Source organism: Dipodomys merriami, unplaced genomic scaffold, assembly GCF_024711535.1.
Source record: "Dipodomys merriami isolate MVZ:Mamm:240054 unplaced genomic scaffold, mDipMer1.0.p SCAF_34, whole genome shotgun sequence".
Lineage (NCBI taxonomy): Eukaryota > Metazoa > Chordata > Mammalia > Rodentia > Heteromyidae > Dipodomys > Dipodomys merriami.
In genome coordinates this window covers 14,738,028-14,761,798 of record NW_027204937.1, presented here as the reverse complement: position 1 = coordinate 14,761,798, position 23,771 = coordinate 14,738,028, and the positions used below count along the sequence as shown (strand labels likewise).

At 44.5% G+C, this 23,771-nt stretch overlaps 1 protein-coding gene across 1 annotated transcript; it reads left to right on the top strand.

Annotated features, from left to right (window-relative positions):
- The first annotated feature begins 4,268 nt into the window (after positions 1-4,268).
- Positions 4,269-20,439, top strand: LOC138803267 (thrombopoietin receptor-like). Its single transcript, XM_069987087.1, has 12 exons — positions 4,269-4,347; positions 4,509-4,641; positions 4,927-5,105; positions 5,635-5,933; positions 6,331-6,493; positions 6,766-6,892; positions 13,578-13,762; positions 13,895-14,037; positions 16,233-16,392; positions 16,539-16,635; positions 19,331-19,418; positions 19,615-20,439. The coding sequence occupies exons 1-12, from the start codon at positions 4,269-4,271 to the stop codon at positions 19,843-19,845; spliced, it is 1,884 nt and encodes a 627-aa protein (XP_069843188.1). The 3' UTR covers positions 19,846-20,439.
- Positions 20,440-23,771: the final 3,332 nt, after the last annotated feature.

Below are 23,771 nucleotides of genomic sequence, written 5' to 3'. Positions count from 1 at the left end.
TCTCTGGACCTCTCCCCATTCAGGTGCAGAAAGACCCCATCTCAACTCTGACAGTGATAGACAAGTCCCTTGTGGGATATGTATCTTTAACCCCTGCCTCTCTCTAGAAGCCATAGAGCTTGATAAGGACTCAGATGCCAAAGTACAGAGTAAAGATTTGATTATCACTATCAGATTTCAAGCTTAGATGTCTCAGTAGCCCATGAGATGCTTCTCTTCTTATAAAGAGAAGCGCCAAAAGGGAGTGTGAGAGTTAGTAATGGTTCTGTTTAGGACTTGGTGAGTTTGATATTGAGATGTCCAATGAGTAAGAATTTAAAGTTCAAGATAGGGATGAGGTCTTAAGAGTTACTAGTGTATAAAAAGTATATTGAAACCACATGATCACTGAGATAAAGGACTCAGCAATGTAAATCTGGGGAACAGCAAAATAAAAATAAATCACCAAAGGAAACTGAGAGGGAATGTTATAGAAGGTAGCAGGAGACCAGGAAACTATGATATGGTAAAGATGTACTGTGCTGAAAGTCTGAGTAAGATGAGAATTTACAAGAAAGACAGTACAGCTATTGTGGCTGATAGGGAATGAAGAAGAAATTGGTAGGAAATAAAGTTCAAGGGACCAGGACAGGCAAGAATTGTATTACAAAGGCAATGGAAGTCTTGACATGGGAGGGGAGATTTAAGAAGGCAGTGAAGACAAAGGATATATATGCACGTTAAATTTATCACTCTGTTGTGTGAAGGCTGGACAGGATTAAGAGTGGAGATGAAGCTGTGAATGTGGCTGACCGGTAGCGTGTTTTCCTAGCATGTATGAAGCCCTGAGTTCGATTACTTAGAACCACATAAACAGAAAAAAGCCAGAAGTGGCACTGTGGCTCAAGTGGTGTAGTGCTAGTCTTGAGCAAAAGAATCTCAGGGACAGTGCCCAAGCCCTAAATTCAAGCCCCAGGACTGCCACAAAAAAAAAAGTGGAGATGGGACACCAAGCAAAAAGTGATTATTATTTAGATGTGTACTAGGACGGGAGGAGTGGAATGGTTAAAATGTGTGCAGGATTAGGGTTCATTTTAAAGTAGTAGATGGGGCTGGGAAGTTGGCTCAGTGGTAGAGCACTTGCCTTGCATGCATGAGGCCCTGGGTTCGATTCCTCAGCACCACATAAGCAAAAAGAAAAAAAGCCGGAAGTGGCACTGTGGCTCAAGTGGTAGAGTGCTAGCCTTGAGCTGAAGAGCCGAGGGACAGCACCCAGGCCCAGAGTTCAGACCCCATGACTGGACCAAAAATAAATAAATAAAGTAGTAGATGACAGACTTGCTAATTAATTGGACAGAGGGTAAACAAAACCAATTTTGAGGTTTGGAATTTGATCAAATGAATACAAAGGTGGGCATGACTAGGAATTTTTAAAAAACAGCAATAGGAACTAAATCAATAATTTTCTTTGAGGAAACTGGAGGTATAGCTCAAGTGGCAGAATACCAGCTATGAGTCAAAAGCTGAATGAGAGTGCAAGGTCCTCAGTTCAATCCCTAGCATACACGTTGTATGGGTGCATGCAAGCACGTGCACACACACATACACATACACACAGAAAGATTTTTCTTTTGGGCAATCTTTTCTTCAGATGGTTATCTTTAATTATGTTGCCCAGGCTGGTCTTAAACTTATGGGCTCAAGTGATCCTCCCTTTTTTTGTTTCCCAAATAGCTAAGATTATATGCATGAACCACCATATCCAGCTTGGCCATCTGAAATACAAGATGTTTATTAGACACACAAATGCAAAGTCAGATAGTTGGCTATCCATATCTAGAACCCAAGGAAGAATCCATAGCCAGAGGCATTAACTTTGAAGTCATCAGCATTCATGTAGCATTTAAAGCCCTGGGACTACATGAACATTAGAGCTGCCCCCACCCCTCCCACCCCTGCAAAAACAAAAACAAAAACAAAAACAAAAAACCTGAGCACCTGTGGCTCACAATGTAATCCTAACTACTGAGGAAGCTAAGATCTGAAGATCAGGGATCAAAGCCACCCCAGGCAGGAAAATCTGTGACTTTTATCTCCCATTAATCACCAAAAAGCTACAAGTAGAGCTGTGGTTCAAGTAGTAGAGTGCTAGACCCTTGAGCAAAAGGGCTCAGGGACAGCACCACAGCCCTGAATTCAAGCTCCAGGACCATCATAAGAACAAAAACAAACATAAAAAAACTGCAAAAACAGGGGGCTGGGAAGGTGACTCAGTGGTAGAGTGCTTGCCTTGCATGCATGAGGCCCTGGGTTCGATTCCTCAGCACCACATAAGCAAAAAGAAAAAAGCCGGAAGTGGTGCTGTGGCTCAAGTGGTAAAGCGCTAGCCTTGAGCTGAAGAGCTGAGGGACAGCGCCCAGGCCCAGAGTTCAGGCCCCATGACCAGACCCCCCTCCAACAAAAACAACAACAACAACAACAAAAAAGGCTGGGTTTCTTTTCTCACTGGATCTAACAGAAGTTGGAGAACCCTTGATGAGGAGCCGGGGAGGAGAGGTACGTCCGAAGTCATTACTATTGATCTTTGCAACCTGAGGGCTAGTAGGACAGAGGACAAACGTGACTCAGATACAACTTGTGAAGAAATGGTGCCAGAAAATTAAGACTTCACAGGAGGCCTCAAGGACTTCCCTTTACTTATCCTCACCTCCTAAAAATTCTGTCTGTTGGTAAAATGAACTCAAGAAGAAGAGGGAGGAAGAAGAAGAGGAGGGGTATTGAATTAAATTAGTCCCAGCAATGGGAGCTGGAGCTGGTAAATGTGGCAGTTAATGTGGCTATGTATGTTCTTCACCCCCAATGCCTCCTCCCCCATCCCGACAAGAGTCCGCTCCCAGAATGAGCACAGAAACCACCTACAATTCCATGCCCAGGAGGAAGCCTGGCTTTCCATGAAGAGATTGTATCTACACCTCTGCTACTGAAGATTGTATCTAGACCTCTGAACTAACATAAAGAAGACAATCACAAGCTAAGAAGTTGAGGTTAAATATTCCTAATTCTGAAAAATGCCGATAGAAATATGAGAGACCATTGCTTTTTTTCTGTTTCATTTTTTATTATCTCTAAGTAGTTGTACAAAGGAGCTATTCAACAACATTGTTTATGAATACAATACAATGCAGCTGGATCAGTGTCAACTCTTTCAACATTCTCACCCATCCCTCCCGATCCACTCTTTCCTTCACAATTTTGTAGGATATATATTGGATTTTTGCCTGCATTCCTCTCCCCTTCTTCTCTTCATATACACACTCACAAATTAAACGTATGTGTTTAGGATCATCTCACGTACTTACCATTCTCCTGTAAGAACATTTAAAATCTACTCTTTAGGAATTTCCAAGAATGATGTGCATTATTACTAAAGCCAGCTGTGACCTGGCATCTGTAGCTCATACCTGTAATCCTCGCTACTTGGGAGGAGGATATCAAGGCCAGCCCAGGAATTATCTGAGGATTTTGATAAATGCAGTTGGTCTGGGGTAGGGTCTAGGATTCTGCTTTTCTAACAGGCTCCAGCTATTGTGCCTAATAGATCATGCTTTGAGTAGAATGCAGCTGTAGAGACTGACCACTATGGGTGGTAAGAATGTTTTGTCTATACACAAGCTTCCAGAACCTATTTAAAGTAGAAATACCTATCTTCCATTGTGGTAAGGCCGACAGTCATGTCTTAGCAGGTTATACCCAAGTGCATAGCATGGCTATCTGGACTCTGATGGTTGCCCTCCTGGGCTTTATGTCTTAGTAGGTATATGGTCTTAGACAAATCTTTAACTTCTCTGCATCCAGGTTTCCTTATCTTTATAATGGAAATAGCAAGTCTACTGTAATGACTTTCCAAGTCAATAGGTACAAAGTGCTTAATGTAAGCAGCTTAATTAAGTGCTCATTCAATTTTGCTAATCTTGATGATAGAGGCTGTTCTGTTACAGTTAACACGGACACACAGGCTTATTCTCCTTTTGGTGGATGGTCAAATATAAACCCCTCCATCTCCCTCCTACCAAAAGGCCTATGACCTCTCTTTCAAATTCTTCCTACCCTTCTCCCCACTCCCCCTCCTCTGGCCCCAGTGTGGTCTGGATGGGCCCCAGAGGGGCAGGGACAGGGACAGGACGTGGGGCTGTATCTTACAGGAACCTTAGGGGCTGGCCTGGGAGGGGATTGGGGCCCGGCTTCCTGAAAGGAGGATGGGCTAAGGCAGGCACACAGTGCCGGAGAAGATGCCCTCCTGGGCCCTCTTCATGGTCACCTCCTGCCTCCTCCTGGTCCCTCCAAACCTGGCACAAGTCACCAGCCAAGGTGAGGTGTATGGAGGGGCCCAGGCATAGGGAACCCTAGGAGGGGATGGGAGCCCTGGGAAGGGATGTGAGGTAGGAAGCCCCCCACTAGTTTCCTACCCATAAACATGCCTGGGGGAAGAAGGAGGGGAACCAAAGCCCAACTCACCAGCTATTTCTTAGATGTCTCCTTGCTGACCTCGGATTCAGAGCCCCTGAACTGTTTCTCCCAAACATTTGAGGACCTCACTTGCTTCTGGGATGAGGAAGAGGCAGGACCCAGTGGGACATATCAACTGCTATATGCCTATCCAGGGTAGGTGCTGGGCTGTGCCCCTTCCCCCATATATCTGCCCCTGTACTTTGTGCATCCTATTAGCTTCCCTGTCTTGGGCCCTATCAGGGCATGATTACACTACATGCTCTAAGTAGCCACCTTATGCATGGCCTAGCTCAAGCCACCACCCAAGCCTCATTCCACTATGCCAGTGAGTGAGAAGAAAGTGGCAGTAATGGAAACAGAAGCTGGGCATGGGCCCCACCTGGGTCCTCAGGGCTAAGCATGGTGGCTGTGTAGGTAGGACCTCTCTTCTGCCAACAGCGAGGAGCCCCGCACCTGCCCTCTGATCTCTCAGAGCGTGCCCCACTTTGGGACCCGTCATGTGTGCCAGTTTCCAGCCCAGGATGAAATACGTCTCTTTTTTCCACTGCATCTCTGGGTGAAGAATGTGTTCCTGAACCAGACTCTGATGCAACGAGTGATCTTTGTGGATAGTGTGGGTAAGGACATCTCAGTCATTCCATTCTCTGCCTGCAATCTAGCTCCTAGAATCAGACTTGTGTAGATAATGTGGACATTCCCCACTTTCTGACCCCCAGAGGCATCTTGAGATCCTTTTTACCATTTGCTCCAACTTTAGTATCCAGAGCTAGACCTAACCTACAAATCACTTCATACCACCACTCACCTATTCATTTACTCATCAATTCAACAGTTATAGAACACCTCTGGGTGCCAGGTACCATGTCAGGAGAGGAAAATACGGAGATGAAAAGTGGTCCCTGCTGTAAGGAGCATGGAATCTGGCAAACCATTACACTATAGTGAGGTCGCTCTTCTTGTGAGGAAAGGAGAACAAGATAAGGAATCATTCTTCCTACTTGTCACTCAGCTCCAGAGAGTGATGACCTGTGATCTTTTAAAATCAGAGCTGCTTCTAATTCCACCTCCAGCACCCCTTCTGCAGTCCATGGGTTGAATCATAGTTGGTGGCACTCACAGTTTTGATCTACCCTATCTTGCCTTCAGGTCTACCGGCTCCCCCCCATATCATCAAGGCCATGGGTGGGAGTCAGCCAGGGGAACTTCAGATCCGGTGGGAAGCCCCAGCACCTGAAATCAGTGAATTCCTGAGGCATGAACTCCGCTATGGCTCTGCAGATCCCAGGAACTCCACTGGCCACACAGTTATACAGCTGCTCCCCACTGAAACCTGCTGCCCCACCCTGCCAAGGCCAAATCCCGCCTCCACCCTACACCAATCTCCATGTGCTCTGCCCACAGCAACCCAACAGGATGGACCAACAGAGACCTCTCCAACTGGAGAAGTATTTAAACCTCCTTCTGTTCTATTTCCTATCCCCTTCCCCCAACATTTCCCCAGTCAGGGACAGGTCATACTTTGGAAATTCTAAACTCGGTTTGTCCTTGGAAGTTATTGTAGACTTTGATTAGAGCCCTCTCTCTTTAGGTGGTAACTCACTTTGCATCATGTACACTGACAAAATTGAGATCTAATGGGCCTCCTGGTTAATGGAGATTTCCTTTCAGAAATCTCTGAATATCCCCTGAAACCCACCAATCTGGTCCCCATTCTGTGTGTTGTACATCTAACCAGTAAGGTGCTAGCTCTGAACACACGTGGCATGGGGCTTCAAGTATTAGGGGTAGATGTCTCGGATGAGAGGCAGACCTAGATTCTGATGCTGGGATTTTTATCCCCAGGCTCCATCTCTGAAAGTCAGGGGTGGAAGTTGCCTCATCTCAGGGCTCCAGCCTGGCAAGTCCTATTGGCTCCAGTTGCGTAGCCAGCCTGATGGGGTCTCCCTCCGTGGTTCCTGGGGATCCTGGTCTTTACCTGTGACTGTGGACCTTCCACGGGATGCAGGTGGGTCAATAAAGAAATGAGGAGATAGGAAGGAGATTAAAAAAAAAAAAAAAAGAACTGTAGGAAACCTTAGGCTGCATGTGAAGGCTCTGAGAACCATGGTCCTGCCTGATAACCTCAAGCTTGCCATTGTGAAGGGCAAACTCTGCTCAAGTGAGAGAAGAGAGAACAGAGCAGATATTCTGTTGTAGTTGTAAAAATGATCTGGATACTCTATCTACAGCTCTATAGACTATGCATGGCTCTGATAGGGCTTCATATTTTGACCTCAGTGACAATTGGGCTTCAATGCTTTACCTTGGACCTGAAGAATGTTACCTGTCAGTGGCAGCAACACAACCATACTAGCTCTCAAGGCTTCTTCCACCACAGTAAGACACGGTGCTGCCCCAGAGACAGGTAAGAGTTGAACTGAGTTTTTGGTTGGTGTGATATCATGAGAGAGATGCTAAAACCAGCAGAAAAATGTAAAGATTGCTCATGGAACTCTTCACTCTCCTGCTTTTGACTGCTAACTAGACTCTTTGCTTTGTTATTTACTCTCCCATTCTCACATGAATGTTTTGTATTCTCAACCTTATCTTTCCATTCCTCCTAGGAATGCTTTAATCACATCATATCCTTGTTTCAGCCTACAGTCTCATTTACTTCAATTTGTTCCCCATGCTTTGTACTTAGCTAAGCTCAAACATTGCTAGATCTGTGTAAAACTCATACTTGGTATAGCCTTCAGCACTCAAATATGTAATACAACTTTGCATGGTCAAATATGGTTTCTGATCTGTTGAATCTAGACAAAAATTAGCCTGGCCTTTTGGGATGTCTACCAAACTCCTCACTGACACACATTACCAACTTTTGACTTCTACCAATTAAATATCTCTAGATGATGTCCACTGTAGTATAACGCTGCCATTACAATGGTCCAAGCCATTATCATCTCTCACTTCATGAAAAGAACTGATACCTTTCCAATCATTCTCCGCCTAGGGGCTGGAGAGTTCTTTTGAAAGTACTAAACTGAACAAAACATTCCCAGCTTTAAAGAAGTCTATCATGGCCTTATAAAGTTCTGAAGATCTACCTCCCATGTGTTTCAGCTTCTATGCTATACTGCCCTTTGCTCCCTCTGTTCCAGCACTGGCCTTCATTGGCTCCCTTATATCTGCCATATTCCCTTCTGCTTCTGAGTCTTAGCACATACTATTTCTCCCTCCTATCTTTACTTCTCTGTACTCCCTCAGGGAACTCTCCCTGATCTTCCTTATTAGATCCAATAGCACACAATTTTACATTCTTGTTCTTTTCATAGTTTACCATTTACATTTTATGTGATTATTTGGTTGACTAAAAAGTTCTCTCTCAGAACTCTAGTTGAGAAAAGCTGACATTGACTATATATGACCCAAAAGGATAAAATCCACCTGTTTTTATGCACAAATATGTTCTCATCTACCTGAAATACAACAGGTGCTTAGCTGAAAATTGCTCAGTGATATGGGTATGGTGGCTGGATGTGGTGGCACATACTTGTATTTCTAGCTTTCAGGAGGCAAGAGGATCATAAGGGAGGCTAAGGCAGAGGCCAGCCTATTGAAACCTGTCTCAAAAAACAGGCTCCAGTGGTAGAGCATCAGCTATCAACCATGAGCATGCAGGCTGAATGTGCACCTTACATGGACCTTACACAAGTCCAATACCAGCAAAATAAATTACCAAACAGTTCAATGAGTGAATAATTTTTAAAACACTCAACAACTGCTGGGTGCTGGTGGCTACTCAGGAGGCTGAGATCTGAGGATCACAGTTTAAAGCCAGTCCAGGCAAGAAAGTCCATGAGGGGCTGGGAAGGTAGCTCAGTGGTAGAGCGCTTGCCTTGCATGCATGAGGCCCTGGGTTCGGTTCCTCAGCACCACATAAGCAGAAAAAAAAAAGCCAGAAGTGTCACTGCGGCTCAAGTGGTAGAGTGCTAGCCTTGAGCTGAAGAGCTGAGGGACAGCGCCCAGGCCCAGAGTTCAGGCCCCACGACCAGACCCAAAAAAAAGAAAGAAAGTCCATGAGACTCATATCTCCAATAAACTACAGAAAAAGCTGAAAGTGGAACTGTGGCTCACGTGGTAGAGCACTAGCCTCAGGGTAGGCTCAAGGACAGAGCCTATGCCCTGAGTTCAGTCCCTGGCATTAAAAAAAAAGACAACAACTTTTTAATGTATGTGTTTGCTTCTATACATTTAAAAATTATATAAAATATTATTGAGAGCCGGGCGCTGGTGGCTCACACCTGTAATCCTAGCTACTCAGGAGGCTGAGATCTGAGGATCACGGTTCAAAGCCAGCCCGGGCAGGAGAGACCGTGAGACTCCTATCTCCAATAAAACCACCAGAAAACTGGAAGTGGCGCTGTAGCTCAAGTGGTAGAGCGCTCGCCTTGAGCTGAAGAGCTAAGGGACAACGCCCAGGCCCAGAGTTCAAGCCCCACGACCGACAAAAAAAATATATATATATTATTGAGAGCTAAACACCTGTGGCTCAGCCCTATAATCCTAGCTACTCAGGAGGCTGAGATCTTAGAATTGTGGTTTAAAATTGCCCACCAAAAGTCAGAAGTGGAGCTTAAACAGTAGAGTGCTAGCTAGAACACAGAAGTTCAGGGGCAGCCCTAAGACCAACATACATATCCACATTTTTTAAATTAAACACACACACACACACACATATGATCACATTATACATACTTTTTTTTTTTAACACTTGTTTTTGCGGTGCTAGGAATAGAACCCAGGTCTCACATGTGCTAGACAAGTGCTCTATCACTGAGCGTTGTTTGTTAATTCAGTTTTTAACTATGTCTTGGAACTCATTACAAAAAGATGTCATTCTTGCCAGGGACCGGTGGCTCACATCAGTAATTCTAGCTACTCAGGAGGCTGAGATCTAAAGATTGCAGTTCAAAACCAGCCTGGGCAGGAAAGCCCGAGAGACTCTTATCTCCCACTAACTACCAGAAAACTGGAAGTGGCACTGTGGCTCAAGTGGTAGAGCACTAGCCTTGAGCTGAAGAGCTGAGGGACAGTGCCCAGGCCCAGAGTTCAAGCCCCACAACCGGAAATAAAAAAGATGTCATTCTTTTAAACAAACAGTACAGATTTCCATTGTGCAGAGGTACAATCCATGGACGAAAGGGTGACAAAGCTGAAATCATCATTTATTCTATCAAAACCTTCTTTTCTATGTGTGTGTATACATGTGTGTACATGTCTACATGGTGTGTGTGTACGTGTGTGTACATGTGTGCATGGTGTGTGTATGTATGTGTGTATGTGTGCCAGTACTAGAATTTGAACTCAGGGCCTTGTGCTCTTCTTTGGCTTTTCCATTCAAGGCTGGCACTCTACCACTTGAGATCCACCTCCAGATTTATGCTAGTTAAGTGGAGGTAAGAGTCTCTTGTATTTATCTGCAGGCTTTGAACTATAGTCTTCAGATTTCAGCCTCCCAATTAGCTCAGATTATAGGCATGAGTCACGAGCACCGGCTTCTACTTTTCTTCTTGATTGCCCTCTATTCTACCATGAACTCAGTTTCTACGTAGAAGTCACGCAGGACGTTCTCCATCCATACGTTTTCTACATCCATCAGAAATAGACTGGTCCCTCCCACCTCTTCAGTATCTCTTGAATCATCTTTACTCTACCCCACCTCCACCACTTATCTTCAGACCTTCATCACTTGGCACATGAAAAACCACAACAATGACCTAATGGGTTCCTCTCTTTCTACCTACCCCTCACAAATCCTTCCTACAAGCTGCAGGTAGAGTTTGACACTTTTCTGTTTAAAATCCTTAACTGTCTCCACCTTTTCTTCAAGATTAAATTCAAGTGGGCTGGGAATGTGGCTTAGTGGTAGAGTGCTTACCTAGAATGTATGAAGCCTTGGTGTCAATTCCTCTGTACCACATAGAAAAAGCTGAAAGTGGTGCTGTGGCTCAAGTGGTAGAGTGCTAGCCTTGAGCAAAAGGAGCTCAGGGACAATACCCAGGCCCTGAGTTCAAGTCCCAGATTAAGTCCAAGCTCCTTGGAAAGGCCACAAAGCCATCCATGACTGGGCTGTACTCTCACAAGCATTATTACCAGGCCTTATGTCATGTTACAGTGTATCACCAGGTCCTGTATCCTAATACCATTCTGCACCATTTAGTATTTCCCCCAAAGCACTGTATGTATATGTGTGAATATCTTATCTGAGCATAAGCATGTACCTGAGATGCTCATTTGTTCCCTTTACCCTGTCTCTCCAGTCAAGGTTAGATGTCCCTCTGTGATGCTCCCAGGTCAGCCTGTCCATGTTACAGAAAATACCTGTTTTTCTGCTTCTCCCAATGAAAGGATATTTCATTGAAGATTATTCCACAATGCCTAGCATATGAGTAACAATTGTTTGGTGACTAAATGGGTAAAGATATAAATATATACATAGTGTTTTAGAGATGACAAGTTACTTAGGAATCGTAATCAAGAATCAGACATGATTCGTTTGCTCAGTAAACAAATTTTTTTTTAGTAAACAAATTTTTGAGGTGAGTTATATGCCAGGCATTGGGGATAGAGAGACAAAACAAAAAAGATTCTAGGGCTGGGAATGTAGCTCAGTGAAAGAGTGCTTGCCTAATATGCATGAAACTCTGGATTTGATCCCCAAACAATAATAACATTTTTTAAGTAGGGAAAGGATCCAGCATTGATAGGGCTTATATTTTAGTGGGGAGTATTGAGAAGGACAAGGATAATAAGTTTCAGATATATACATACATACATACATATAATAAAGACTAAGCAAAGGAAGTATTACTTTAAACTGAGTACTCACAATAGCCTCATCAAGGAGGTAATAGGTTAGCTGAGATCCAAGAGACAAAAGGGAGAAATGCAGGACAAAGGCAAAACATAAAGACAGGACATGTGGCATATTTGTGATAGAGACAGAAGGCCCACATAGATGAAGGGGATGAAAATCACAGGATAAAAGAACAGTTAAGGAAGGAGGAATCAAAACACATAGAGTCTATAAGCATAACATTTAGCCTAATTTAAAAAAAAATTGTTGTTCCTAAGGCCTGAATGCTGTCCCTGAACTTCTTTTACTCAAGGCTAGCACTCTACCACTTGAGCCACAATGCCACTTCCAGCCTTTTTTTTTTAATTGTGAAAATACCATACAGAGGGGTTACAATTACATGGGCAAGATAATGAGTACCAAGCATTGTTGCCTCCTCCTTTGTTTCCCCATACCATCCCTTCCCCTCTCCACTCCCCCATCCCCTCTCCCCCCTCCAGTCTTTTTGAATAGTTTATTGGAGATAAAAAGTTTCACAGACTTTCCTGCCTGGGCTAGCCTCTAACCTCAATCCTCAGATCTCAGCCTCCTGAGAAGATACAAGTGTGAGCCACCGGCACCCAGTTTAGCTTGGATTTTATGCCAAGTGGGATGAAGAGCCATTGAAGGATTTTTAAGAGGACGAGTAAACTGGTGCTTTTAAATCACACCTGTAACCCTAGCTACTCCTTGAGGTTGACATCTAAGTATTGTGGTTTGAAGCAGCCCAAGCAGGAAAGTCTATGAGACTCTTATCTCCAATGAACTACCAAACAGCTGGAAGTAGAGCTATGACTCAGATGGTAGAATGCTAACCTTGAGCAAAAAAATACCCCTCAGGAACAGTCCCAGGTCCAACATTCAAGTCTAAGGAGGGCAACAAAAAAAAAGGGGAATAATAACATGATAGATAGATAGATAGATAGATAGATAGATAGATAGATAGATAGATAGATAGATAGATAGATAGATCAGGGCTAGGGACATAGTTCAGTGGCAGAGCATTGTCTAGCAAGCATGAGGCACTGGGATCAATCTTCAGCACAGAAAGAAACAAAAAATCCAGGTAGAGTCCCAGCACTCAGAAAAGATTAAGGCAGGAAAATCATGAGTTCAAGTCCAGCCTGAACACTATAGCAAGACCCTCTCTCAAAAAGTAAAAAAAGCCAGGTACTGGTGGCTCACGCCTGTAATCCTAGCTACTCAGGAGGCTGAGATCTGAGGATCGCAGTTCAAAGCCAGCCCAGGCAGGAAAATCCATGAGACTCTTATCTCCAATAAACCACTCAGAAAACCAGAAGTGGCACTGTGGCTCAAGAGGTAGAGCACTAGCCTTGAGCTGAAGAGCTGAGGGACAGTGCCCAGGCCCAGAGTTCAAGCCCCACAACCGACCAAAAACAAAATGTAGAAGTAACAAAAAGGAGAGTATTTCTCTGTAAGAGAAATAAGAGTAGAAGGCTACCAGTTAAAAATTTGCTTTAATCTAGACAAGAAACAATGGTAGTTTCATCTTGAAAAGATAAAAATAAATAGATTTATGATATACTCTGGACATTGTCCAATTGATATTTGAAGTATATTCTACTAGCTGTGTGGAGAATAAACTGAAAGCAGTGGTAGAAATGGAGGCAAAAGGTCATTTAGGAAGCTGTTGTAATAATCTAATGCAAAATACCCAATGGAGGGTATCTGTATGAGAACAATTTAAAAATATACAGATGTTTCCCCTCTAGAAAGATGAAAGATCTTTACTCTTCGAAGTAATTCTGTGAAGTAGGTATTAACCCATTTTATAAACAGGAAGAAACTAGAGTGGAGTTTTGTTTTGGGTTTTATTTTTGGGGTGTGTGTGTTTTATTTTTGGGGTGTGTGTGTGTGTGTGTGTGTGTTTGGTGGGGTTTTGTTGTTTTGAGGGGAAGGCAGTCCTGGAGCTTGAACTCAGGGCCTTGTACCTGCTAGGCACATCAAATAATTTGCCCAAAGTTATACTCTGGTGAGCCAAGACCTGAATTCTATAGACTGAGCTATTTTAAAATATCATATCAGCTCAAGGGGAAGAGGCAGGGCCTCCTGTTGTAAGACAGAGGCCCACTCAAGGGAGGAGTTAGATTTGCAATCCACATGGGCCATAGTTTCTGTGAGATGGGGAGGATAGAGGTGATTCTCTTGGACAGGCCTGCTGCAATCACCATATTGGGCTGCTTCTTAGGGACCCTGTCTGGGAGAAGTGTGAAGAAGAGGCAGAACCAAATTCAGGATTACAGCCTCCTCAGCTCTCGCGCTGCCACTTCAGGTCACGGAATGACAGCGTTATTCACGTGCTTGTAGAGGTGAACACAACCCAGGGTGTTGTTTACAGCTACCTAAGATCCCCTTTCTGGATCCACCAGGCTGGTAAGATCTTCCCTATTCCTCCCACACTGTTCTCACTCCCACCAAATGTATGTATGTGATTCCTCTTAACCCTTCTGACCCATGCCTCATGCACCAAAGGGCTTAACCCAGTCCCTGCTGAATTCCCTGTAGTACTCCTCCCCACCCCAAGCTTGCAATGGAAGGAGGTGTCCAGTGGGCAGCTGGAGTTGGAGTGGCAGCACCCATCCTCCTGGGCAGCCCAAGAGACCTGCTATCAACTTCGATACACAGGAGAAGGCCATCAGAACTGGAAGGTACAATCAAGTAATAAATATCCACAGACTACTGCACATACCATTCCTAAGGTCTACCATGTCTATACTATGTTCTTCTATCTATGGTCAGGCTTGTACATCTATGTTAATCTCTGTAGCTGCTCTTGGGCCTGTGACACTGCTGGTTCCCCTAATTCAAATGTTCTTTTCTATTTATCTTTGGAATATCAGGCTCTGACTGAATTTTCTCACTCTCCTATTCTGGCTCCAGTCGTTCATAATAGCTGCTGTTTCCTAGAGTCTCATGCTAGACACTTTGCCCCTACGTAAACATATACATCTCTCTAGGTGAGTGCTTCAGTCCCATGGTTACAATATCTATATCCTAATAATCCCAGTTTTACCATTCTAACACACACACACACACACACACACACACACACACACACACACACACACACACACACACGCTTTTTTTTTTCCCTGTTGTGGTACTAGGGTTTGTTAGGCAGATACTCTACCAATTAATCATGCCTCAGCATCTTGTTGCTTCTATATAGTCTTGTATTTATGCCCAGCAAGCCTAGGGCAATCCTCCTACTTATACTTGCTGCATAAATGTGGTGATAGGTAAACACCACTGCTCTGGCCTTTTATTGGGTAAAATGCAGTCTCTCTGACTTTCTTGCCAGGCTAGCTAGAGGACCCTTGATTTTCCTTATCTCTGCTTCCCAACTACAACTATAGGTATGAGCCACCATGGCTAGCCTAACTCCCACTCTGAAAAGAGGTTAAGAAACATAGGCAAATTACCTCAATTTTCAAAGTCTGTACTTCCTTGTTGGTAAAATGTGAATAATGCCATCTACTATATGGAGTTAGAAAATAAGTAAATACCTAGCATAGTGCTTGTCATACAGAAGGTGTTCTAATACACTAATATACTAATGTTATTTCTCTGCCTACTTTATATATATGTAGAGAGAGAGAGATACACACTTCTTACCAGAAAGCTGTACCTAAAACAACCACCCTATCTCACACAGTTCAAATTCATTGTATTCAAAACTAAACTCATCTGCCCCCTCTAATGTACTAAGATTTAGCTCACGTACAATGAAGTGTACAAACCTTAAATGTTGAATTGTTTTTACATATATACAGCTATGTGTCCATTACCAAGAACAAGATACTAATTATTTCCAGCATCCCATAAACTACTTTTGTCCCCTATTCACCTTACCACCAAAGAGGAATCACTATCTGACATTACCATTAATTGGTTTGGCTGTAAACTTTTTTCCTTTTTGAGACAGAGTTCACTATGTAGTCTATGCTGGCCTGTAACTCAGGATTCTCCTGCCTCAGCATCCTGAAAGCTGGAACTACAAATGGAACCCACCAAACCCAGTAACTGTTAAAATGTATAAACTAGAACCATACAGAACTTCTTCAAGCTACTCCTGCTTCCTGTCTCTGACATTGCCACTACTTATTGTGTAACAAAGCCTGGAATCATATAGTCTTTTCCTTTCTCTTTCCTTCCTATTAACCAACAAGTACATTAAATAACGTACTAATTCTTCAAATCCTTACTACTACTACCTTAGCTTTCTCTTTGACCATCCAGCTTTCCCATCTGTGGCCTTAGCATACTGAACTATCCTTTAATCCCCAACCAAGCAGCTCAGGCAGCATTGAATGTTTCTTTGGGTTACCATGGTGCTTTGTACTAATTAGTTGTGATTCTTTGTTTGGCTGCCTCATTAGATACGTGAGACTGTGGGTCATTTATCTTTGCCTCCAGTGCCAAGCACAATGTTTGCATATTCTGAGCAATTCTTAACTTCCTAAGCCATTGTTAGTAAGTCTCCCACTTGGGTGTGTCTCTGGGTGGCCAGGGCCCAATTAGGGCCGCATCTCCTTGTCAGAGATCTCTGTGCGGGTTGGGGGGGTGGTCCCCACATGTGTCCAGCTGCGTGGCTCTGGGAAGGTCAGGTCTGAGTAAAGGGTGTGTACTCTGTCTGGTGGGCTTCTCCGGCAACAGGGGAGAGGTCCAGGTTCTGCACCCGGGTGTTAAGGGAGGAAGAGCGTTTTGCAGGCAGTCAGGCCCTTGGGTGGAGATCCCAGCCTTTCTGGGGATTTGACGTGGTGGGATTTTGGTCCAACTGGAGCAGAGCGCTGGGGGCCCGCTGCAGGCCCGAGCCCGGCCCACCGCTGGCTTCCCCGCGCAGGTGCTGGAGCCGCCTCTAGGGGCCCGGGGAGGAAGCCTGGAGCTGCGACCCCGATCCCGCTACAGCTTACAGCTGCGCGCCCGGCTCCACGGTCCCACCTACCGGGGCCCGTGGAGCGCTTGGTCTGACCCTGCGAGGGTGGAGACGGCCTCGGAGAGCGGTGAGGCGGGGCGGACGGGGCGCAGCTCCCCGGGTGACCCGGGCAGGGCAGGGCAGGGCAGGGCAGGGCGGGGAGGGGGGGAGGCAGGGGCGGAGCCGGGAGGGGGAGGGGGGAGCAGCCAAGGTCAAACGATTTTTGTCCCCTAGCCTGGATCTCCTTGGTGACGGCTCTGCTCCTGGTGCTGGGCCTCAGTGCCCTCCTGGGCCTGCTGCTGCTGAGGTGGCAGTTTCCCGTGCACTACAGGTACCGTCCCTGCCAAGGGGGAGAAGGGCAGTGGGCCCGGCCTGACCCCGGAGCCTGGTTTAGAAGCCTCATCCTAGGGTCACTGGACGCCACGCCAAGTCTACATCTGCAACTTCAGCTGTTTCCTGCACGCCCCCGGAGTCAAACGTGCTCACCTCAAACAGCCCCTTCTCACTGCGCACGTCAGTGATCTGGCCCCCAACCAGGACACTTTAGCGCCTCCCGCTCCACCCCAGCCCATCCAATAGGCCACCATGTCTGGTCCTTTCACCTCTAAACCCTTGTTCAAACAATGACTCCCTTTCTCCAACCAGACACAGGACTTGACTCGCTGAAACAGAGCCTCTTCTCTTTCCCATCTAGCCTCAAAGCCACCAGAAAAACCTTTCCAAAAGGCACTTGTGAGCCTGTCATTCTCCTCCTTAAATCCCTTCAATAGTTCCCCAGGATAAAAGCCAGACCAGTGAGTCTTGCATGCCCCACACCTTCTTCTATCCCGTGTATCAGCCTGGCTAAACTGTTGGGTGATTTTCGCCACAGCCTGTTTTGCTTCTCAACTGCTTTGCACAGAATGTCCTCTGTGCCTTGATTATTCTCCTGGCTAAGTAATACATATTCATCTATAAATAACTTCACGTACTCTTAAAATTCTCTTCCTGATCTGCCTTTATTGACTGCTCTTCTGTGCTTTCTTATTGTTTTATTGTGTTTTTTTTTCTTTCTTTTTCCTAAAAAATGAACTTGTGGCTCATGCATAACGTTAAGCACACACTCCACCACTGAACCACCCCCATCTCCCTGGTCTTGTATGTATTTCTTTATGTCTTCTCCATTATACCTTACTTGGTCATTTTTAAATCCTCAGCACAGAGCCTGCCAAGTAGCAGGCCCTTAAATAAATGTTAGTAATGAGTAACTCACTTTTGTGAGGGCTGAGGAGAAATGCCACTTGAAATTATAAGCATGAAGGATAGAATCCATACCACCTCAGTGTTCCAACTGGTACAGTCTGCTGATTCGTGAACACTTAGAAGTGAGCTCCTCCAATCATTGTGTTTTCATAGTCCTAGGCTAGATTAGGTACCCCTTTTGTGGTCTCACAGCTCTCTTTGAACATGTTTCTCTTAGAACTTTTAGCCTGCCTATGTGTATGCACAACTTGGAATGAAGCCTTCATGCAGATAGCCAGATCCAACAAAAATATTAGGGGGGGATGGGGGGTTGCTGCTGAACCAGGAATACTGCATTTCTTTTCCACAATTAGGTAAGTCACCCTATTTTCTTAGAGGACATAGAGGTGACGTAATGGAAGAAGCCAGAAATGTTTAGCTAAAGTCCTTCTGCATAGAATTATAAGGTTAAAGAACTGGAGGGCTCCCCAATTCATCTTAGACTGTACTCCCAGATAGATGGCCCTGTGTAGGAACTTTTTCTTCCTCTGGTACTAGGGTTTGAACTCAAAGTATTAAGCTCTCACTCAAAGTATTAAGCTTTCTTGCTCATTGCTGATACCTTACCACTTGAGCCATACCTCCAGTCTAGCATTTTGCTAGTTTATTGGGGATGAAGTCTCATAGATTTTTCTGCCCAGGCTAGCTTTGAACGGAAACCCTCCAGGTCTCAGTCTTCTGACTAGCAAGGAGTACAGGCATGAGCCACTGATACCCAGCTCAGTTCATAATTTAATAAGAAGCTCCAGTGGTTTTGTACATTCACTAAAGTAATTTCTTAAGCACTTACTATGGTCCTCCAGATGCTGAAGATACAGGAGTGAAAAAATACACAAACTCTGTTCCCAACGAGTTTGATCTGGGGAGTAGACACACACACACACACACACACACACATACACACACACACACACACATACCAATACAATAAATATAAAACAAATAAGTCAAGTGCTATAAGGAAAAATGAAACCAGGCATGGTGGTACACATCTGGAATCCCAGCACTCCACACACTCAGAAAGATCCCAAGTTGAGGATAGCCCAATCAATTATACTGAGACTTTGTCTTTAAAAAACAAAAACAAAACAACCACCATAAAAAAGAAAGGAATGAAAAAAAAAGAAAGGAATGAAGGAAAATAAAGCAGAGCATAAAATAGTGAGGGGGAAGGGAAATGGTAATGTTAGCAACAAAGAGGGCATTGCTTATCCGGATAACATATTAACAGAGATGTAAATGAAGTGTGGGCCAAGTGTTTCAGGAGAGAGAAGATCAAGTGCAAAGGTCCTAAAGCAGGACTGTTTGGGGAAGGTCTGCTCAATACTCTGAACTATATTTTTTTTTGGGTCCGGTCATGGGGCCTGAACTCTGGGCCTAGGCGCTGTCCCTCAGCTCTTCAGCTCAAGGCTAGCACTCTACCACTTGAGCCACAGCGCCACTTCCGGCTTTTTTCTTTTTGCTTGTGTGGTGCTGAGGAATTGAACCCAGGGCCTCATGCATGCAAGGCAAGCGCTCTACCACTGAACCACCTTCCCAGCCCCTCTGCACTATTCTTTTTGAAGCTGCCCACCAGTGACCACCTCCCTCTCCACCTGAGGTTTCCTTATCTTCCTTTACACCTCTATCTTTCCAAGCTGTATTTCTCCACCTCACTGCCAACCCCACTGTCCTGCTTCACTGTTCTCTTCATCCATCCCAACTCATTCCCACAATAAAGGCTCCCCATCTTTCTTTACCCCTAGGAGACTGAGGCATGCCCTGTGGCCCTCACTTCCAGACCTGCACCGTGTCCTCGGCCAGTACCTTAGAGATACTGCAGCCCTGAGTCCAGTGAGTACACCCTCTCTCCTACTTTCTCCTCTCCTCACCACCCATGACCCTTGTCACCACCCAATGCAACTTGTTCAAGGGTCTTGCCCAGCAGTGTACCACCCCCAGGTACTACCCCTAGCCCAATTCTCCTTCCACTGCAGTCCAGTTCACCAGGATCTGCTCTAACCCAGTTCCTTTTGTCCATTTCTCTCAGCCCAAGGCTACCGTCACAGATAGCTATGAAGAAGTGGAACCCAGCCTCCTTGAAATCCTACCTAAGTCCTCAGAGAAGACTCCCTTGCCCCTGTGTTCCTCCCAGGCTCAGGTGGACTACCGAGGCCTCCAGCCTTCTTGCCTGGAGGCCATGGCTCAATCTGGATCCTGCTGTACCACCCACATTGCCAACCATTCCTACCTACCACTAAGTTGCTGGCAGCAGCCCTAAAAGCAGGCCCCTCGCTCCCAGTTCCCTGGACAGATACAGGACTCTGCAAACCTTTTGACCCTGATCCCAAGGCCTCAGACCTCACACCCATTCCTGTCTACTTCCTTGGGCTTTATTGCACTGATCTTTCTAACCTTTTCCTGACAAATCAAGGCCCTGTTGTAAAAGGTATTTAAAAACTACTGCTGAAAAACATGACTCCCTACTTAGACCTCCAAATTACTTCAAGGCAGAATAAAAGCTAGGCATCCCTACCATGTATCTATGTCCTTTGCTCTGGCTATTCTCTCCTGCAGTCACAACTATCCTGGAAGCTAGGAAGGAGGAACAAACCACTGAACCCACCAGGCATTATTATTCTTACTGTAATAAAATCCCATCTGACAAATCGTGACTGTCATAGCACCTTTGACCTGATACTGGGACTCTGACTCATTCCTCTGACCTAGGACTACAACTGCTTAACCCTGCCTTTCATCCCCTGCTCCTAGTTCTTTGTCTATTTAAACTTATAACTCATGTCTATAGCCCGAAGATGGCTGGCTGAAATGCTATCTTCCTATAGCATGTCCATGCTATGTAATAAATTTCCTTTCTCTGCCCTTCACCATGTCTCTTTATTTGGCATTTAGAGGCAAGTGGCTGGACCTGACACATGGAAGCCCAGGAGTTTCCGCCTGAGATCTAAAATACCAGTTCCATTTTCTCCACAGGCAGGTTTGTTTAACTAAGTCTCTCTGCTTTTTACCTTACTCTCTCTCCTCTCAAATATCAAAGTCATCAAAAAGAAGCCTTATTCCCCTGCTACTTTTTAGAATACTTCAATTGTTCCTCTAGTACCTACCACTTCTTAGTGAAACCACTGAGGTGAAGTTCACATCAAATTTTTTTCTTTTTTTTTTTTCTGTCGGGCTTGAACTCAGGGCCTGGGTGCTATTCCTGGGGTTTTTTGTTCAAGGCTAGTACTCTACCTCTTTGAGTCATAGCACCACTTCCTGTTTCTAAGGGTTAATTGAAGATAAAAGTCTCACGGACTTTCCTCCCTGGGCTGGCTTTGAACTACCGTCCTCAGATCTCAGCTTCCTGAGTAACTAGGATTACAGGCATGAGCCACTAGCAACCAGCTCAAATCTTTTCATTGCAAGATCCACTAGGATCTTGTTAATCATCTATTTATTTGATCTCTCTGTGATATATGTCATAGTTGACCACTCTTTTCTCCTTTAAATTCTCTCCTACCTTAATTTCCTACACCATTGTTGCCTTCTCTCCTGGTCCCTGCTCCTTCTGAGTATATCAGCAGTAAGGTAGATAAAACTGGGGTCATAACTGGGTTTAATTCAGGTCTTTTACACTTGCTAACTACACCTTAGGCAAATAATTGTCTCTGGACCTCATTTTTCATGTGTATAAAACAGGGAGAAAGCCAGGTGCCGGTGGCTGATGCCTGTAATCCTAGCTACTTAGGAGGCTGAGATCTGAGGATTGTGGTTCAAAGCCAGCCGGGCAGGAAAGTCCATGAGACTCTTATCTCCAATTAACTACCAGAAAACTGAAAGTGGCGCTGTGGCTCAAAGTGGTAGAGCACTAGCCTTGAGCTGAAGAGCTGAGGGACAGCGCTGAGGCCCAGAGTTCAAGCCCCACAACCAACAATAACAACAACAAAAATACCAAACAGGGGCTGGGAATGTGCCTTAGTGGTAGAGTGCTTGCCTAGCATGCATGAAGCTCTGGGTTCCATTCCTCAGTACCACATAAACAGAAAAGGCCAGAAGTAGCACTGTGGCTCAAGTGATAGAGAGCTAGCCTTAAGCACAAAGAGGCTCAAGGGCAGTGCTCAGGCTTGAGTTCAAGCTTCAGGACCGGCAAAAACAAAAACAAAGAAAAATCGGGGATAATGAAAGCAATCCCACAGAGTTGTAAGAATAATTGAGATAATATAAGTAGAGGACAGTACCTATCTATAATAAATGCTTAATATATCTTAAGTACTGTTGTAACTATTTCTTTTTCATCTCTTTTTCTGGCATTTCTTTCATTCTTCTATTCCTTAATTAGGTGCTAGTGGCTCACGCCTGCAATCCTAACTACTCAGGAAGTTGAGATCTGAGGATAGCAGCTCAAAGCTAGCCTGGGCAGGAAAGTCAGTGAGACTCATCTCTAATAAACTACTCAGAAAATGCCAGAGGTAGAGCTGTGGCTTTAGTGGTAGAACGCTAACTAGCCTTGAGCAAAAGAAGCTCAGTGACAGTGCCTGGGGCCCTGGACCAGCAAAAAGAAAAGATGGTATATTTATTTTTTTGGTAGTACTTGGAATTGGCCCTAGGATCTTGCACAGACTAGGCACATATACACATGCTTGACCTCAGAGCTACATTCCTAGTTCTTTTGTTTTGTTTATCCCTTAAGACAAAGCCTTGCTATATAGCCCAGGGTAACCTTGAACTCTAGATCCTCCTGATTTAGCCTCCTATGTACTGGGATTACAGGAATGTACCACCCTATCTGACTAGACTCCATTCTTAATTTAATCTCCAATTCCACCTGCTTTTGCTGCCTTTACAGTATGTTGACCATTCCAAAGTTCTTAGCTCTAGCCTAGACTTCTACTATACTTGTGATGCTTTGTGGAAATAGCTATTCACATGTTTGTTTCTTGCTACTTATTTCTTGAGGGCAAGGGCCATGATTTGTGCTGTTTCTCCAACAGTAGAATATTTCTTGGAGCACAATGGTAGACCTTCAATACATACTTTTTCTTTCTTTTCTTCTTTTTTTTTCTTTCTTTTCTTATTTATTACCAGTACTGAGGCTTAAATGCAGGGCCTTCCACTCTTACTTGACTTTTTTGTTCAAAGCCTGGTACTCTACCACTGAGCTACACCTCCACTTCTGTTTTTTTATGGTTAACTGGAAATAACAGTTTCATGAACTTTTCTGCCCAGGCTGGCATCAAATCACAGTCTTCAGATCTTAGTCTCCTGAGTAGCCAGGATTACAAGTGTGAGCCAACAGCACCCAGTCAAAAAAATGTTTTCTGGACCCCACACCAATTTCCCTCATCCTCTAAGCCATTAATACGCAGTGGTAAATGTACTAAAACTACTGAAATTAGGGAATCCCCTAACATACTCAGATTCTCAAACAGATGTTCTTCTGTTTATTTGGTTTTTTTCCCCCCAGATCCAAATATATCCAAATATATCATGGTCTTGGCAGAGCAGATGGTGCACTACTGGGTAATTTGATTCCTTTAATATAAGATATATTTCCAAATGTGAGGACGATTTGGGAAAACCATCAAGAAATAATGCAGTATTCCAGGGCTTATACAGAGAGCTGGCACCAATCCTAGACATCAAGGGGTCAGAAGTGACCCCTTGTGATTACCTAGAGAAAATAACTGTGAGACAGGCCTTCTTGGCAGGAGTTGTGGCCTGTGGGAGGAAGATGCGACCAACCTCTGGGGACATGCAAGGAGGTAGACAGGGAAATAACAGCGCAAGTTCATGTTTCTCAGGAATCAAAGTATTCAACATGTCTGGGGGAGTGTATTATGGATATGCTCTATGCCATCTATTTTCCCCAACCAGATCCTCTCTATCCTTCTTCATTTTAATTTGTGCTTTGCAAAGCTGATTCATGTGGATTGTATAGGTGGATTTCCCTGGACTCTGGTTTCTATTTACATGTTGAATTATGTGCCCCTCAAAATTCAGATGTTGAAGCTTCAACCCTTAGTACCTCAAGCGTGACCTTACTTGGAAACAGAGTCATTGTATATACAATTACTTAAGTTGTGATCATTAGCCGTAGTCCAATATGATTAGTATTTAAAAAAAAACAAAAAAAAGGAAAAGGAAAACTTGTAATCCTAACTATTTGAGAGAGGTGAAGATCAGAAGTGCAGTTGAGACCAGCTTGGG

Excerpts from the sequence above, each read along its gene's own strand:
- LOC138803267 (XM_069987087.1), top strand. The coding sequence starts at position 4,269 with ATGCCCTCCTGGGCCCTCTTCATGGTCACCTCCTGCCTCCTCCTGGTC. Across the intron at positions 16,393-16,538 it reads GGAGACGGCCTCGGAGAGCG|CCTGGATCTCCTTGGTGACG; the intron begins GTGAGGCGGGGC and ends TTTGTCCCCTAG. Across the intron at positions 19,419-19,614 it reads ATACTGCAGCCCTGAGTCCA|CCCAAGGCTACCGTCACAGA; the intron begins GTGAGTACACCC and ends CATTTCTCTCAG.